The following is a 17,151-nucleotide window of genomic DNA, read 5'->3' as shown; positions in this document are numbered from 1 at the left end:
ATGTGTGTGTGTATCTGTGTCTGTGTGTCTGTGTGTGTGTGTCCGTGTGTGTGTGTGTGTGTGTGTGTGTGTCTCCGTGTGTGTGTGTGTGTGTGTGTGTGTGTGTGTGTGTGTATGTGTGTGTGTGTGTGTGTGTGTGTGTGTGTGTGTGTGTGTGTGTGTGTGTGTGTGTGTGTGTGTGCGCTGCTCTGGATTTCCAGCATCTGCAGATTTTAAAGGTGTGCCTGTGTGGATTGACAATCCCAAATTAAATGCTATCTACTGTTGCTAAAGAAAAATAGTTAATAGAGAGCGAGGCTCTCCCGGTGCTGCCCCCTACAACACACTGAGGGCCGGTGGTATCACAAGTTAGACTAACTACAGTCCCCAAACAATCCCATCCGTGTGTCCTGTTCCCTGCCCTCTCCAGCACGCGGAGCACCCTGCCTCCGACCCCCACCCCCCCAGCGGTGGTACGCACGGTGGCAGGTCGGGTTCCTTTTCCCGTTGCTGGTGAATCGAGTCAAGGTCATGTCGAAGTCCGTGATGATCTGGAAGAGACAGGGGAGCCAGTCAACAATCTTGGGCCCACTTGGGCATTGAACTGTCAGATAACCTCAGCTGGGCAAAACACATCATCAACCAGACCATTTCAAGTTCCAAACAAAAATGTGGTGAAGTACGTTTACCTGTCTGGACAGGCCTCCCCCTGCAGACTGCTCCTGTGGCTCTTCCCACACACAGTGGCTCCTCCCACAGACCTGGCTCCTCCCACACACAGTGGCTCCTCCCACAGATCTGGCTCCTCCCACACACAGTGGCTCCTCCCACAGACCGTGGCTCCTCCCACACACAATGGCTCCTCCCACAGACCTGGCTCCTCCCACACAGTGGCTCCTCCCACAGACCTGGCTCCTCCCACACACAGTGGCTCCTCCCACAGACCTGGCTCCTCCCACACACAGTGGCTCCTGCCACACACCGTGGCTCCTCCCACACACCGTGGCTCCTCCCACAGACCTGGCTCCTCCCACACACAGTGGCTCCTCCCACACACCGTGGCTCCTCCCACAGTCCGTGGCTCCTCCCACAGACCTGGCTCCTCCCACAGACCTGGCTCCTCCCACAGACCTGGCTCCTCCCACACACAGTGGCTCCTCCCACAGACCGTGGCTCCTCCCACAGACCTGGCTCTTCCCACACGGTAGCTCCTCCCACACACCGTGGCTCCTCCCACACACCGTGGTTCCTCCCACAGACCTGGCACCTCCCACAAACCGTGGCTCCTCCCACACACCGTAACTCCTCCCACAGACCTGGCTCCTCCCACACACAATGGCTCCTCCCACAGACCGTGGCTCCTCCCACACACAGTGGCTCCTCCCACAGACCTGGCTCCTCCCACACACAGTGGCTCCTCCCACAGACCGTGGCTCCTCCCACAAACAGTGGCTCCTCCCACAGACCTGGCTCCTCCCACACACCGTAACTCCTCCCACAGACATGGCTCCTCCCACACACCGTGGCTCCTCCCACACACCGTAACTCCTCCCACAGACCTGGCTCCTCCCACACACAGTGGCTCCTCCCACACACAGTGGCTCCTCCCACAGACCTGGCTCCTCCCACAGACTGTGGCTCCTCCCACACACCGTGGCTCCTCCCACACACAGTGGCTCCTCCCACAGACCTGGCTCCTCCCACAGACTGTGGCTCCTCCCACAAACCGTGGCTCCTCCCACACACCGTGGCTCCTCCCACAGACCTGGCTCCTCCCACAAACCGTGGCTCCTCCCACACACCGTAACTCCTCCCACACACCGTAACTCCTCCCACAGACCTGGCTCCTCCCACACACAGTGGCTCCTCCCACAGACCTGGCTCCTCCCACAGACTGTGGCTCCTCCCACAGACCTGGCTCCTCCCACACACAGTGGCTCCTCCCACAGACCTGGCTCCTCCCACACACCGTGGCTCCTCCCACAGACCTGGCACCTCCCACACACAGTGGCTCCTCCCACACACCATGGCTCCTCCCACAGATCGTGGCTCCTCCCACACACCGTGGATCCTCCCACAGACCTGGCTCCTCCCGCACACCTTGGCTCCTCCCACACACCGTGCCTCCTCCCACATACCGTGGCTCCTCCCACACACGGTGGCTCCTCCCACATTCCGTGGCTCCTCCCACAGACCTGGATCCTCCCACAAACCGTGGCTCCTCCCACACACCGTGGCTCCTCCCACATACCGTGGCTCCTCCCACAGACCTGGCTCCTCCCACACACGGTGGCTCCTCCCACACACCGTGTCTCCTCCCACATACCGTGGTCCCTCCCACAGACCTGGCTCCTCCCACACACCGTGGCTCCTCCTACATACTGTGGCTCCTCCCACAGACCTGGCTCCTCCCACACACCGTGGCTCCTCCCACATACCGTGGTCCCTCCCACATACCGTGGCTCCTCCGACAGACCTGGCTCCTCCCACACACGGTGGCTCCTCCCACACACCGTGGTCCCTCCCACAGACTGTGGCTCCTCCCACTGACCCCTGTATAAAGGCGTTTGGAGGCACTGCTCCCTCCTCAGTCTCCAGGATGTTGTGTCGCTGCTGACGGTGTTTTCTTCCAGCTAATAAAAGCCTATCACTCGCCTCACGTCTCCGAGAGTTATTGATGGTGCCTCAGCCTCCTCCGGCGTAACTTTCTTTGTTTTTGGAATTGCTCAAAAACCGCAAAAGAAATTGCTGATAAAACTCTCGTCCGTCCAAGGCCAGCTGGGATCCCTACCAAACCACCATGGAAAAGGTCCAGGTTTGTAAGCAGTGATTACAGGAAGACTTTGTTACAGAGAACTTCTCGGCCTCAAATGGGATACCCTCCAAAGACGGCTTGCTACAACTTACCAGGAAACTCATTCATAAACTCCACCCAACACCAGTCACCTTTTGTGTAACCGGAATAACGGACCAGCAACCTGACAGAACCCTCCCCGAACTACAAGGCCATCCAGCCCAACAGGGTCTGCTACTGCTACTCGCGGTACCCTACGGCCATTCCCGTTTGGAACTTCAACTCTGCCGCTGACAGTAAAACTCTCAAGTCGCTGCTCCGAAACACCGCAATTTAAACTAAAACTGAACGTTTATAGCCCAGCAGGCGGCGGTTGGTCAAGTATGCATGCTCAGTCCACTGCTGTCCACTCTGCTGACCCACGACTGTGCTGCAACACACAGCTCGAACCACATCATCAAGTTCGCCGATGACATGACCGTGGTGGGTCTCATCAGCAAGAACGACGAGCCAGCTTACAGAGAGGAGGTGCAGCGGCTAACGGACTGGTGCAGAGCCAACAACCTGTCTCTGAATGTGAACGAAACAAAAGAGATGGTTGTTGACTTCAGGAGGGCACGGAGCGACCACTCCCCACTGAACATCGAGGGCTCCTCGGTAGAGATTGTAAAGAGCACCGAATTTCTTGGTGTTCACCTGACGGAGAATCTCACCTGGTCCCTCAACACCAGCTCCATAGCAAAGAAAGCCCAGCAGCGTCTCTACTTTCTGCGAAGGCTGAGGAAAGTCCATCTCCCACCCCCCCATCCTCATCACATTCTACAGGGGTTGTATTGAGAGCATCCTGAGCAACTGCATCACCGCCTGGTTCGGGAATTGCACCGTCTCGGATCGCAAGACCCTGCAGAGGATAGTGAGGTCAGCTGAGAAGATCATCGGGGTCTCTCTTCCTGCCATCACAGACATTTAGACCACACGCTGCATCCGCAAGGGAAACGGCATTATGAAGGACCCCACACACCCCTCATACAAACTCTTCTCCCCCCTGCCGTCTGGGAAAAGGCACCGAAGCATTCGGGCTCTCACGACCAGACTGTGTAACAGTTTCTTCCCCCAAGCTATCAGACTCCTCAATACCCAGAGCCTGGACTGACACCTTGCCCTACTGTCCTGTTTATTACTTATTGTAATGCCTGCACTGTTTTGTGAACTTTATGCAGTCCTGGGTAGGTCTGTAGACTAGTGTAGCTTTCTCTGTGTTGTTTTTTACGTAGTTCAGTCTAGTTTTTGTACTGTGTCATGTAACACCATGGTCCTGAAAAACGTTGTCTCATTTTTACTATGTACTGTACCAGCAGTTATAATCATATAACAATTACCGCACGGAAACAGGCCATCTCGGCCCTTCTAGTCCGTGCCGAACGCTCACTCTCACCTAGTCCCACCGACCTGCACTCAGCCCATAACCCTCCGTTCCTTTCCTGTCCATATACCTGTCCAATTTTACTTTAAATGACAATACCAGACCTGCCTCTACCACTTCTACTGGAAGCTCGTCCCACACAGCCACCACTCTCTGAGTAAAGAAGTTCCCCCTCGTGTTACCCCTAAACTTTTGCCCCTTAACTCTCATGGTCGAAATGAGAATAAAAGGTGACTGGACTTGACAAGACAACAGCGGGCAGGCGAGGGGCGACCCGCAGGTCAGAAGTCTATTTGCCATCGAGCCTGTGCAAGGCCGGTTCCCCAGAAAGGGTGAAGGTGAATTACTGATTGGAGACGAACTTCATTCAGGGGTTTCTAAGGAGGTAGTTGCCCCCCCCCCCCAGAGTGTTGGTTCAGAGTGAAAGGACATGTACATTCGGCCCCGAGGGGCGGAGTTTAAGTCCGAGAAACACAACAGGGCCATCGAGGGCGGACGATCCACCGGTGTGCAAAAAGGAATAAATGATGATCACAGACGAGTAAGCAATGGACGGCGAGAGGGTGAGATGAAGCGTCCTGCGGGGAGACCTCTCCCCCCGCTCCCCTCTTCTCGGTCCTGCCGGAGGGTCTGTCCGGGCACCGGAATCCTGCCGGAGGGTCTGTCTGGGCACCGGAATCCTGCTGGAGGGTCTGTCTGGGCACCGGAATCCTGCCGGTGGGTCTGTCTGGGCACTGGAATCCTGCCGGAGGGTCTGCCTGGGCACCGGAATCCTGCCGGAGGGTCTGTCTGGGCACCGGAATCCTGCCGGTGGGTCTGTCCGGGCACCGGAATCCTGCCGGAGGGTCTGTCTGGGCACCGGAATCCTGCCGGAGGGTCTGTCTGGGCACCGGAATCCTGCCGGAGGGTCTGCCTGGGCACCGGAATCCTGCCGGAGGGTCTGTCTGGGCACCGGAATCCTGCCGGAGGGTCTGTCCGGGCACCGGAATCCTGCCGGAGGGTCTATCTGGGCACCGGAATCCTGCCGGAGGGTCTGTCTGGGCACCGGAATCCTGCCGGAGGGTCTGTCCGGGCACCGGAATCCTGCCGGAGGGTCTGTCTGGGCACCGGAATCCTGCCGGAGGGTCTGTCCGGGTACCGGAATCCTGCCGGAGGGTCTGTCTGGGCACCGGAATCCTGCCGGAGGGTCTGTCCGGGCACCGGAATCCTGCCGGAGGGTCTGTCCGGGCACCGGAATCCTGCCGGTGGATCTGTCCGGGCACCGGAATCCTGCCGGAGGGTCTGTCTGGGCACCGGAATCCTGCCTGACTGGGCACCGGAATCCTGCCGGAGGGTCTGTCTGGGCACCGGAATCCTGCCTGACTGGGCACCGGAATCCTGCCGGAGGGTCTGTCCGGGCACAGGAATCCTGCCGGAGGGTCTGTCTGGGCACCGGAATCCTGCCGGAGGGTCTGTCTGGGCACCGGAATCCTGCCGGAGGGTCTGTCCGGGCACCGGAATCCTGCCGGAGGGTCTGTCTGGGCACCGGAATCCTGCCGGAGGGTCTGTCTGGGCACCGGAATCCTGCCGGAGGGTCTGTCTGGGCACCGGAATCCTGCCGGAGGGTCTGTCCGGGCACCGGAATCCTGCCGGAGGGTCTGTCTGGGCACCGGAATCCTGCCGGAGGGTCTGTCTGGGCACCGGAATCCTGCCGGAGGGTCTGTCCGGGCACCGGAATCCTGCTGGAGGGTCTGTCCGGGCACCGGAATCCTGCCGGAGGGTCTGTCCGGGTACCGGAATCCTGCCGGAGGGTCTGTCCGGGCACCGGAATCCTGCCGGAGGGTCTGTCTGGGCACCGGAATCCTGCCGGAGGGTCTGTCTGGGCACCGGAATCCTGCCGGAGGGTCTGAGTGTCTGTCTGGGCACCGGAATCCTGCCGGAGGGTCTGTCCGGGCACCGGAATCCTGCCGGAGGGTCTGTCTGGGCACCGGAATCCTGCCGGAGGGTCTGTCTGGGCACCGGAATCCTGCCGGAGGGTCTGTCCGGGCACCGGAATCCTGCTGGAGGGTCTGTCCGGGCACCGGAATCCTGCCGGAGGGTCTGTCCGGGTACCGGAATCCTGCCGGAGGGTCTGTCCGGGCACCGGAATCCTGCCGGAGGGTCTGTCTGGGCACCGGAATCCTGCCGGAGGGTCTGTCTGGGCACCGGAATCCTGCCGGAGGGTCTGTCCGGGCACCGGAATCCTGCCGGAGGGTCTATCTGGGCACCGGAATCCTGCCGGAGGGTCTGTCTGGGCACCGGAATCCTGCCGGAGGGTCTGTCCGGGCACCGGAATCCTGCCGGAGGGTCTGTCTGGGCACCGGAATCCTGCCGGAGGGTCTGTCCGGGTACCGGAATCCTGCCGGAGGGTCTGTCTGGGCACCGGAATCCTGCCGGAGGGTCTGTCCGGGCACCGGAATCCTGCCGGAGGGTCTGTCCGGGCACCGGAATCCTGCCGGAGGGTCTGTCCGGACACCGGAATCCTGCCGGTGGGTCTGTCCGGGCACCGGAATCCTGCCGGAGGGTCTGTCCGGACACTGGAATCCTGCCGGTGGGTCTGTCCGAGCACCGGAATCCTGCCGGTGGGTCTGTCTGGGCACCGGAATCCTGCCGGAGGGTCTGTCCGGACACTGGAATCCTGCCGGTGGGTCTGTCTGGGCACCGGAATCCTGCCGGAGGGTCTGTCCGAGCACCGGAATCCTGCCGGTGGGTCTGTCTGGGCACCGGAATCCTGCCGGTGGGTCTGTCTGGGCACCGGAATCCTGCCGGAGGGTCTGTCCGGACACCGGAATCCTGCCGGTGGGTCTGTCCGGGCACCGGAATCCTGCCGGAGGGTCTGTCCGGACACTGGAATCCTGCCGGTGGGTCTGTCCGAGCACCGGAATCCTGCCGGTGGGTCTGTCTGGGCACCGGAATCCTGCCGGAGGGTCTGTCCGGACACTGGAATCCTGCCGGTGGGTCTGTCTGGGCACTGGAATCCTGCCGGAGGGTCTGTCCGGGCACCGGAATCCTGCCGGAGGGTCTGTCCGGGCACCGGAATCCTGCCGGAGGGTCTGTCTGGGCACCGGAATCCTGCCGGAGGGTCTGTCTGGGCACCGGAATCCTGCCGGAGGGTCTGTCTGGGCACCGGAATCCTGCCGGAGGGTCTGTCTGGGCACCGGAATCCTGCCGGAGGGTCTGTCTGGGCACCGGAATCCTGCCGGAGGGTCTGTCCGTGCACAGGAATCCTGCCGGTGGGTCTGTCTAGGCACCGGAATCCTGCCGGGGGGTCTGTCCGGGCACCGGAATCCTGCCGGAGGGTCTGTCTGGGCACCGGAATCCTGCCGGTGGGTCTGTCTGGGCACTGGAATCCTGCCGGAGGGTCTGTCCGTGCACAGGAATCCTGCCGGTGGGTCTGTCTAGGCACCGGAATCCTGCCGGAGGGTCTGTCCGGGCACCGGAATCCTGCCGGTGGGTCTGTCTGGGCACCGGAATCCTGCCGGAGGGTCTGTCTGGGCACCGGAATCCTGCCGGAGGGTCTGTCCGGGCACCGGAATCCTACCGGTGGGTCCGTCTGGGCACCGGAATCCTGCCGGAGGGTCTGACTGGGCACCGGAATCCTGCCGGAGGGTCTGACTGGGCACCGGAATCCTGCCGGAGGGTCTGTCCGGGCACTGGAATCCTGCCGGTGGGTCTGTCTGGGCACCGGAATCCTGCCGGAGGGTCTGTCTGGGCACCGGAATCCTGCCGGAGGGTCTGTCCGGGCACCGGAATCCTGCCGGTGGGTCTGTCTGGGCACCGGAATCCCGCCGGAGTGTCTGTCTGGGCACCGGAATCCTGCCGGAGGGTCTGTCCGGGCACCGGAATCCTGCCAGAGGGTCTGTCCGGGAACCGGAATCCTGCCGGAGGGTCTGTCTGGGCACCGGAATCCTGCCGGAGGGTCTGTCCGGGCACCGGAATCCTGCCGGAGGGTCTGTCCGGGCACCGGAATCCTGCCGGAGGGTCTGTCCGGGCACCGGAATCCTGCCGGAGGGTCTGTCTGGGCACGGGAATCCTGCCGGAGGGTCTGTCTGGGCACCGGAATCCTGCCGGAGGGTCTGTCAGGGCACCGGAATCCTGCCGGAGGGTCTGTCTGGGCAGCGGAATCCTGCCGGGGGGTCTGTCTGGGCACCGGAATCCTGCCGGAGGGTCTGTCTGGGCACCGGAATCCTGCCGGAGGGTCTGTCTGGGCACCGGAATCCTGCCGGAGGGTCTGTCTGGGCACCGGAATCCTGCCGGAGGGTCTGTCTGGGCACCGGAATCCTGCCGGAGGGTCTGTCCGGGCACCGGAATCCTGCCGGGGGGTCTGTCCGGGCACCGGAATCCTGCCGGAGGGTCTGTCCGGGCACCGGAATCCTGCCGGAGGGTCTGTCCGGGCACCGGAATCCTGCCGGTTGGTCCGTCTGGGCACCGGAATCCTGCCGGTGGGTCTGTCTGGGCACCGGAATCCTGCCGGAGGGTCTGTCCGGGCACCGGAATCCTGCCGGAGGGTCTGTCCGGGCACCGGAATCCTGCCGGAGGGTCTGTCTGGGCACCGGAATCCTGCCGGTGGGTCTGTCCGGGCACCGGAATCCTGCCGGAGGGTCTGTCTGGGCACCGGAATCCTGCCGGAGGGTCTGTCCGGGCACCGGAATCCTGCCGGTGGGTCTGTCCGGGCACCGGAATCCTGCCGGAGGGTCTGTCCGGGCACCGGAATCCTGCCGGAGGGTCTGTCCGGGCCCCGGAATCCTGCCGGAGGGTCTGTCCGGGCACCGGAATCCTGCCGGAGGGTCTGTCCGGGCACCGGAATCCTGCCGGAGGGTCTGTCTGGGCACCGGAATCCTGCCGGAGGGTCTGTCCGGGCACCAGAATCCTGCCGGAGGGTCTGTCTGGGCACAGCAATCCTGCCGGAGGGTCTGTCCGGGCACCGGAATCCTGCCGGAGGGTCTGTCTGGGCACCGGAATCCTGCCGGAGGGTCTGTCTGGGCACCAGAATCCTGCCGGAGGGTCTGTCTGGGCACCGGAATCCTTCCGGTGGGTCTGTCCGGGCACCGGAATCCTGCCGGAGGGTCTGTCTGGGCACCGGAATCCTGCCGGAGGGTCTGTCAGGGCACCGGAATCCTGCCGGAGGGTCTGTCTGGGCACCGGAATCCTGCCGGAGGGTCTGTCTGGGCACCAGCATCCTGCCGGAGGGTCTGTCCGGGCACCGGAATCCTGCCGGAGGGTCTGTCCGGGCACCGGAATCCTGCCGGAGGGTCTGTCCGGGCACAGGAATCCTGCCGGAGGGTCTGTCCGGGCACAGGAATCCTGCCGGAGGGTCTGTCCGGGCACCGGAATCCTGCCGGAGGGTCTGTCCGGGCACCGGAATCCTGCCGGAGGGTCTGTCCGGGCACCGGAATCCTGCCGGAGAGTCCGTCTGGGCACCGGAATCCTGCCGGAGGGTCCGTCTGGGCACCGGAATCCTGCCGGAGGGTCTGTCTGGGCAATGGAATCCTGCCGGAGGTTCTGTCTGGGCACCGGAATCCTGCCGGAGGGTCTGTCTGGGCACCGGAATCCTGCCGGTGGGTCCGTCTGGGCACCGGAATCCTGCCGGAGGGTCTGTCCGGGCACCGGAATCCTGCCGGAGGGTCTGTCTAGGCACCGGAATCCTGCCAGAGGGTCTGTCTGGGCACCGGAATCCTGCCGGAGGGTCTGTCAGGGCACCGGAATCCTGCCGGAGGGTCTGTCCGGGCACCGGAATCCTGCCGGAGGGTCTGACTGGGCACCGGAATCCTGCCGGAGGGTCTGACTGGGCACCGGAATCCTGCCGGTGGGTCTGTCCGGGCCCCGGAATCCTGCCGGAGGGTCTGTCCGGGCACCGGAATCCTGCCGGAGGGTCTGTCCGGGCACCGGAATCCTGCCGGAGGGTCTGTCCGGGCACCGGAATCCTGCCGGAGGGTCTGTCCGGGCACCGGGACGTCGACTGCACCCTTTTCCACCGACGCTGCCTGTGTTCCGCCGCCCCGCGGGGAGCCTGATTGGCGAGAGGGGTGGGGGGGGGGGGGGTAACAATTTATCGATGCCGCTGTGGCGAGGGCAAGACGGCGGCTGTATTTCATCGGGGGCTGGAGCGGTCTCGTTTTGTCGACCCCAAACACTCGGAAGTTCGGCAGACCAACCGTGGGGGGCGTTCTGACCGTCTGTTATGGGGTGGGTGGGGGGGGGGTACTGTACAGGATTGTCTCTCTGTACAGTGGCGTGCCATTGGTTGATTTATACTTCTCCGTCAAATGAACGCTGTAGGTACGGCGTACCCTCATAAACTACGCCGTAGCCTGACGCGCTCCTCGCCAAAAATGCTTCGCAGCAACTGTGATTGGTCCGCTCGGGAGCATCGCATTTCCTCCTGTCCTGTCTGCAGGCATACTCTGCGCACACTGATGCGAGATCAATGGTGTGAGACGACAAACCGAATCGTCAGGTCTACCTGCCGACATCCGAAAATATTCGAAATGCGTTTCCCCGTCCGTGTCTCTCGGTGGCCGGACGAGCAGAGAAAATCCACCCTCCTGCCTCAGTCCGTTCAGTGGTCACGTACACACCATCTCCTCCGACGTCTTCTCCCCTTTCTGCGGTGCAGTAATCTCAATAAGACTAAACCTTGTTCACATTTATCAGCTCCGACTCCATCAGGAATGCGCTCTGTCGCCTCAGGACCCACACCACCAGGTTCAGGAACAGTTATTACCCTTCAACCATCAGGAAGGAGGTAGAGGAGCCTCAGGACCCACACCACCAGGTTCAGGAACAGTTATTACCCCTCAACCATCAGGAAGGAGGTACAGGAGCCTCAGGAACCACACCACCAGGTTCAGGAACAGTTATTACCCCACAACCATCAGGAAGGAGGTACAGGAGCCTCAGGTCCCACACCACCAGGTTCAGGAACAGTTATTACCCTTCAACCATCAGGAAGGAGGTACAGGAGCCTCAGGACCCACACCACCAGGTTCAGGAACAGTTATCACCCCACAACCATCAGGAAGCAGGTACAGGAGCATCAGGTCCCACACCACCAGGTTCAGGGACAGTTATTACCCCTCAACCATCAAGAAGGAGGTACAGGAGCATCAGGTCCCACACCACCAGGTTCAGGGACAGTTATTGCCCCTCAACCATCAGGAAGGAGGTACAGGAGCCTCAGGACCCACACCACCAGGTTCAGGAACAGTTATTACCCCCTCAACCATCAGGAAGGAGGTACAGGAGCATCAGGTCCCACACCACCAGGTTCAGGGACAGTTATTGCCCCTCAACCATCAGGAAGGAGGTACAGGAGCCTCAGGTCCCACACCACCTGGTTCAGGGACAGTTATTACCCCCTCAACCATCAGGAAGGAGGTACAGGAGCCTCAGGTCCCACACCACCAGGTTCAGGGACAGTTATCACCCCTCAACCGTCAGGAAGGAGGTACAGGAGCCTCAGGACTCACACCACCAGGTTCAGGGACAGTTATCACCCCTCAACCGTCAGGAAGGAGGTACAGGAGCCTCAGGACCCACACCACCAGGTTCAGGGACAGTTATTACCCTTCAACCATCAGGAAGGAGGTACAGGAGCCTCAGGACTCACACCACCAGGTTCAGGGACAGTTATCACCCCTCAACCGTCAGGAAGGAGGTACAGGAGCCTCAGGTCCCACACCACCAGGTTCAGGGACAGTTATTACCCTTCAACCATCAGGAAGGAGGTACAGGAGCCTCAGGACCCACACCACCAGGTTCAGGAACAGTTATTACCCCTCAACCATCTGGAAGGAGGTACAGGAGCCTCAGGACTCATACCACCAGGTTCAGGAACAGTTATTACCCCTCAACCATCAGGAAGGAGGTACAGGAGCCTCAGGACTCATACCACCAGGTTCAGGAACAGAATCAGGTTTAAAATCACTGGTATATATTGTGAAATTTGTTAAATTTACGGCAGCAGTAAAATGATAACTAAATATACAGAAAAATGAATTACCATAAGTATTTATGTATCTATTAAACAGTTAAGTTAAAATAAGTAGTACAAAAAACAGAAATAAAAAAGTAGCGAGGCAGTGTTCAACGTCCAGTCAGCAATCTGATGGCGGAGGGGAAGAAGCTGTTCCTGAATCGCTTGGTGTGTGTCTTCAGGCTCCTGTACCTCCTCCCTGATGGCAGAGGGGAAGAAGCTGTTCCTGAATCGCTTGGTGTGTGTCTTCAGGCTCCTGTACCTCCTCCCTGATGGCGGAGGGGAAGAAGCTGTTCCTGAATCGCTGAGTGTGTGTCTTCAGGCTCCTGTACCTCCTCCCTGATGGCAGAGGGGAAGAAGCTGTCCCTGAATCGTTGAGTGTGTGTCTTCAGGCTCCTGTACCTCCTCCCTGATGGCAGAGGGGAAGAAGCTGTTCCTGAATCGTTGAGTGTGTGCCTTCAGGCTCCTGTACCTCCTCCCTGATGGCAGAGGGGAAGAAGCTGTTCCTGAATCGTTGAGTGTGTGTCTTCAGGCTCCTGTACCTCCTCCCTGATGGCAGAGGGGAAGAAGCTGTTCCTGAATCGTTGAGTGTGTGCCTTCAGGCTCCTGTACCTCCTCCCTGATGGCAGAGGGGAAGAAGCTGTTCCTGAATCGTTGAGTGTGTGTCTTCAGGCTCCTGTACCTCCTCCCTGATGGCAGAGGGGAAGAAGCTGTTCCTGAATCGTTGAGTGTGTGTCTTCAGGCTCCTGTACCTCCTCCCTGATGGCAGAGGGGAAGAAGCTGTTCCTGAATCGTTGAGTGTGTGTCTTCAGGCTCCTGTACCTCCTCCCTGATGGCAGAGGGGAAGGAGCTGTTCCTGAATCACTGAGTGTGTGTCTTCAGGCTCCTGTACCTCCTCCCTGATGGCAGAGGGGAAGAAGCTGTTCCTGAATCGCTGAGTGTGTGTCTTCAGGCTCCTGTACCTCCTCCCTGATGGTAGAGGGGAAGAAGCTGTTCCTGAACCGTTTAGTGTGGGCATTCAGGCTCCTGTACCTCCTCCCTGATGGTAGAGGGGAAGAAGCTGTTCCTGAATCACTGAGTGTGTGTCTTCAGGCTCCTGTACACCCTCCCTGATGGCAGAGGGGAAGAAGCTGTTCCTGAATCGCTGAGTGTGTGTCTTCAGGCTCCTGTACCTCCTCCCTGATGGCAGAGGGGAAGGAGCTGTTCCTGAATCGCTGAGTGTGTGTCTTCAGGCTCCTGTACCTCCTCCCTGATGGCAGAGGGGAAGGAGCTGTTCCTGAATCGCTGAGTGTGTGTCTTCAGGCTCCTGTACCTCCTCCCTGATGGCAGAGGGGAAGGAGCTGTTCCTGAATCGCTGAGTGTGTGTCTTCAGGCTCCTGTACCTCCTCCCTGATGGTAGAGGGGAAGAAGCTGTTCCTGAATCACTGAGTGTGTGTCTTCAGGCTCCTGTACCTCCTCCCTGATGGCAGAGGGGAAGAAGCTGTTCCTGAATCGCTGAGTGTGTGTCTTCAGGCTCCTGTACCTCCACCCTGATGGCAGAGGGGAAGAAGCTGTTCCTGAATCATTCAGTGTGTGTCTTCAGGCTCCTGTACCTCCTCCCTGATGGCAGAGGGGAAAAAGCTGTTCCTGAATCGTTGAGTGTGTGTCTTCAGGCTCCTGTACCCCCTCCCTGATGGCAGAGGGGAAGAAGCTGTTCCTGAATCGCTGAGTGTGTGTCTTCAGGCTCCTGTACCTCCTCCCTGATAGCAGAGGGGAAGAAGCTGTTCCTGAATCGCTGAGTGTGTGTCTTCGGGCTCCTGTACCTCCTCCCTGATGGCAGAGGGGAAAAAGCTGTTCCTGAATCGTTGAGTGTGTGTCTTCAGGCTCCTGTACCCCCTCCCTGATGGCAGAGGGGAAGGAGCTGTTCCTGAATCGCTGAGTGTGTGTCTTCAGGCTCCTGTACCCCCTCCCTGATGGCAGAGGGGAAGAAGCTGTTCCTGAATCGCTGAGTGTGTGTCTTCAGGCTCCTGTACCCCCTCCCTGATGGCAGAGGGGAAGAAGCTGTTCCTGAATCGCTGAGTGTGTGTCTTCAGGCTCCTGTACCTCCTCCCTGATGGCAGAGGGGAAGAAGCTGTTCCTGAATCGCTGAGTGTGTGTCTTCAGGCTCCTGTACCTCCTCCCTGATGGCAGAGAGGAAGAAGCCGTTCCTGAATCGTTGTGTGTGTGTCTTCAGGCTCCTGTACCTCCTCCCTGATGGCGGACGGGAAGAAGCTGTTCCTGAATCGCTGAGTGTGTGTCTTCAGGCTCCTGTTCCTCCTCCCTGATGGCGGAGGGGAAGAAGCTGTTCCTGAATCACTGAGTGTGTGTCTTCAGGCTCCTGTACCTCCTCCCTGATGGCAGAGGGGAAGAAGCTGTTCCTGAATCGTTGAGTGTGGGTCTTCAGGCTCCTGTACCTCCTCCCTGATGGCAGAGGGGAAGAAGCTGTTCCTGAATCGCTGAGTGTGTGCCTTCAGGCTCCTGTACCTCCTCCCGGATGGCAGAGGGGAAGAAGCTGTTCCTGAATCGTTGAGTGTGGGTCTTCAGGCTCCTGTACCTCCTCCCTGATGGCAGAGGGGAAGCAACTGTTCCTGAATCGCTGAGTGTGTGTCTTCAGGCTCCTGTACCTCCTCCCTGATGGCAGAGGGGAAGGAGCTGTTCCTGAATTGCTGAGTGTGTGTCTTCAGGCTCCTGTACCTCCTCCCTGATGGCGGAGGGGAAGAAGCTGTTCCTGAATCGCTGAGTGTGTGTCTTCAGGCTCCTGTACCTCCTCCCTGATGGCAGAGGGGAAGAAGCTATTCCTGAATCGTTGGGTGTGTGTCTTCAGGCTCCTGTACCTCCTCCCTGATGGCGGAGGGGAAGAAGCTATTCCTGAATCGTTGGGTGTGTGTCTTCAGGCTCCTGTACCTCCTCCCTGATGGCGGAGGGGAAGAAGCTGTTCCTGAATCGCTGAGTGTGTGCCTTCAGGCTCCTGTACCTCCTCCCTGATGGCAGAGGGGAGGAAGCTGTTCCTGAATCGCTGAGTGTGTGTCTTCAGGCTCCTGTACCTCCTCCCTGATGGCAGAGAGGAAGAGGCTGTTCCTGAATCGTTGAGTGTGTGTCTTCAGGCTCCTGTACCTCCTCCCTGATGACAGAGGGGAAGAGGCTGTTCCTGAATCGTTGAGTGTGTGTCTTCAGGCTCCTGTACCTCCTCCCTGATGGCAGAGGGGAAGAAGCTGTTCCTGAATCGCTGAGTGTGTGTCTTCAGGCTCCAGTACCTCCTCCCTGATGACAGAGGGGAAGAAGCTGTCCCTGAATCGTTGAGTGTGTGTCTTCAGGCTCCAGTACCTCCTCCCTGATGACAGAGGGGAAGAAGCTGTTCCTGAATCGTTGAGTGTGTGTCTTCAGGCTCCAGTACCTCCTCCCTGATGACAGAGGGGAAGGAGCTGTTCCTGAATTGCTGAGTGTGTGTCTTCAGGCTCCTGTACCTCCTCCCTGATGGCAGAGGGGAAGAAGCTGTTCCTGAATCGCTGAGTGTGTGCCTTCAGGCTCCTGTACCTCCTCCCTGATGGCGGAGGGGGAGAAGCTGTTCCTGAATCGCTGAGTGTGTGTCTTCAGGCTCCTGTACCTCCTCCCTGATGGCAGAGGGGAAGAAGCTGTTCCTGAATCACTGAGTGTGTATCTTCAGGCTCCTGTACCTCCTCCCTGATGGCAGAGGGGAAGAAGCTGTTCCTGAATTGTTGAGTTGCGTGTCTTCAGGCTCCTGTACCTCCTCCCTGATGGCAGAGGGGAAGAAGCTGTTCTGAATCGTTGAGTGTGGGCCTTTAGGCTCCTGTACCTCCTCCCTGATGGTAACAGTGAGAATAGGGCATATTCCTGAGTGATAGGTGACGGGGGCGGGGGGGGTTCTCAAATGATGGACGCCACTATGAAGCTTCTGGATGGGCCGAATGGACTAATTGTGCTTAGGCTTCCTGGTCTAGTCGGTAAATTGGTCACATGGCCAGCGAGGGCTTGCTGGGTCAGAGCGGCCTGATTCTGCGCCTTATCTCTAAATAAAATTCATAAATAAAGTCCTGCAGAATCAAAGACATATTGCTCCAAATCCCTTTCCAACGTGACAGTCTGGATTCTTTACCTTGGGGTGGCTGGATCCACCCTCCCTGCCCCACTGCCCACCACCCCCACCCTGATCCCCCGCGATCTGGCCACCCACCTGTAACTTGGCGGTACCCCCTTCGCGGAGGGAGGAGATGATTTCTCTGACGCGCTCCGGCTCCCGAATCCGGACCGTGCTCTTTTGCAGCTCCGGGATCTGCGGTGGGGAAAGGACGAGAGCAGTCGGAGGAGCTTGGGCTGTTTACACTGGAGCGCCGGAGGCGGGGAGATCCGATAGAGCTGTAACCTCTTCCCCCCACCCCCTCCCACTGCTGACGTGGTGGTCTTTCTGCAGGAGCAGGGTCTGGGTTACGGTTACGGATAACGGGTGCTTTGCGGTCTGTCGAATACCGGGTGAACGAGCATCTGGGGTAACTGCAAGTCTGTGTCCTGGCCGCACCGCTTCAATGCTCGGTGGTGGCTGGGTCCGATGCTTTTTTTTTTGCAGGGGGGGATTGAGGGTGATTGTTGCCCACTGCTGCTTACGCACTGGAGGGAGGGGAGCCGGGGAGGGGTTGTGGAGGGGACTTTTCGGTTCTGACATTTACCTGTCATTCATGGTATTGGGGGTATGATATTGATGTGGATAGAGAATTGATTGGCAGACAGGAAGCAAAGAGTGGGGAGTAAACGGGGGCCTGTTCATAATGGCAGGCAGTGACTATTGGGGTACCACAAGGCTCAGTGCTGGGACCCCAGTTGTTTACAATATACACTAATGGTTTAGGACGAGGGAATTAAATGCAGCATCTCCAAGTTTGCGGATGACATGAAGCTGGGCGGCGGTGTTAGCTGTGAGGAGGATGCTAA

The 17,151-nt window shown here is 59.5% G+C and overlaps 1 protein-coding gene across 1 annotated transcript in view; it reads right to left on the bottom strand.

Annotated features, from left to right (window-relative positions):
* The window catches only part of LOC132386368 (cytosolic 5'-nucleotidase 3-like), a gene marked incomplete at its 5' end in the record, with an annotated part of 122,009 nt that extends 105,511 nt beyond the window's left edge, over positions 1 to 16,498 (bottom strand). Inside the window, 2 exons of the mRNA XM_059958619.1 lie at positions 461 to 530; positions 16,400 to 16,498. Of these exons, the coding sequence (XP_059814602.1) occupies positions 461 to 530; positions 16,400 to 16,498 (169 nt within the window). The remainder of the gene's footprint in view (positions 1 to 460; positions 531 to 16,399) is intronic.
* Positions 16,499 to 17,151: the final 653 nt, after the last annotated feature.

Source organism: Hypanus sabinus, unplaced genomic scaffold (assembly GCF_030144855.1).
Source record: "Hypanus sabinus isolate sHypSab1 unplaced genomic scaffold, sHypSab1.hap1 scaffold_1120, whole genome shotgun sequence".
In the NCBI taxonomy this organism is placed as follows: domain Eukaryota; kingdom Metazoa; phylum Chordata; class Chondrichthyes; order Myliobatiformes; family Dasyatidae; genus Hypanus; species Hypanus sabinus.
Note: the sequence above shows the minus strand (reverse complement) of the source record. Positions and strands in the feature narration are given on the sequence as shown.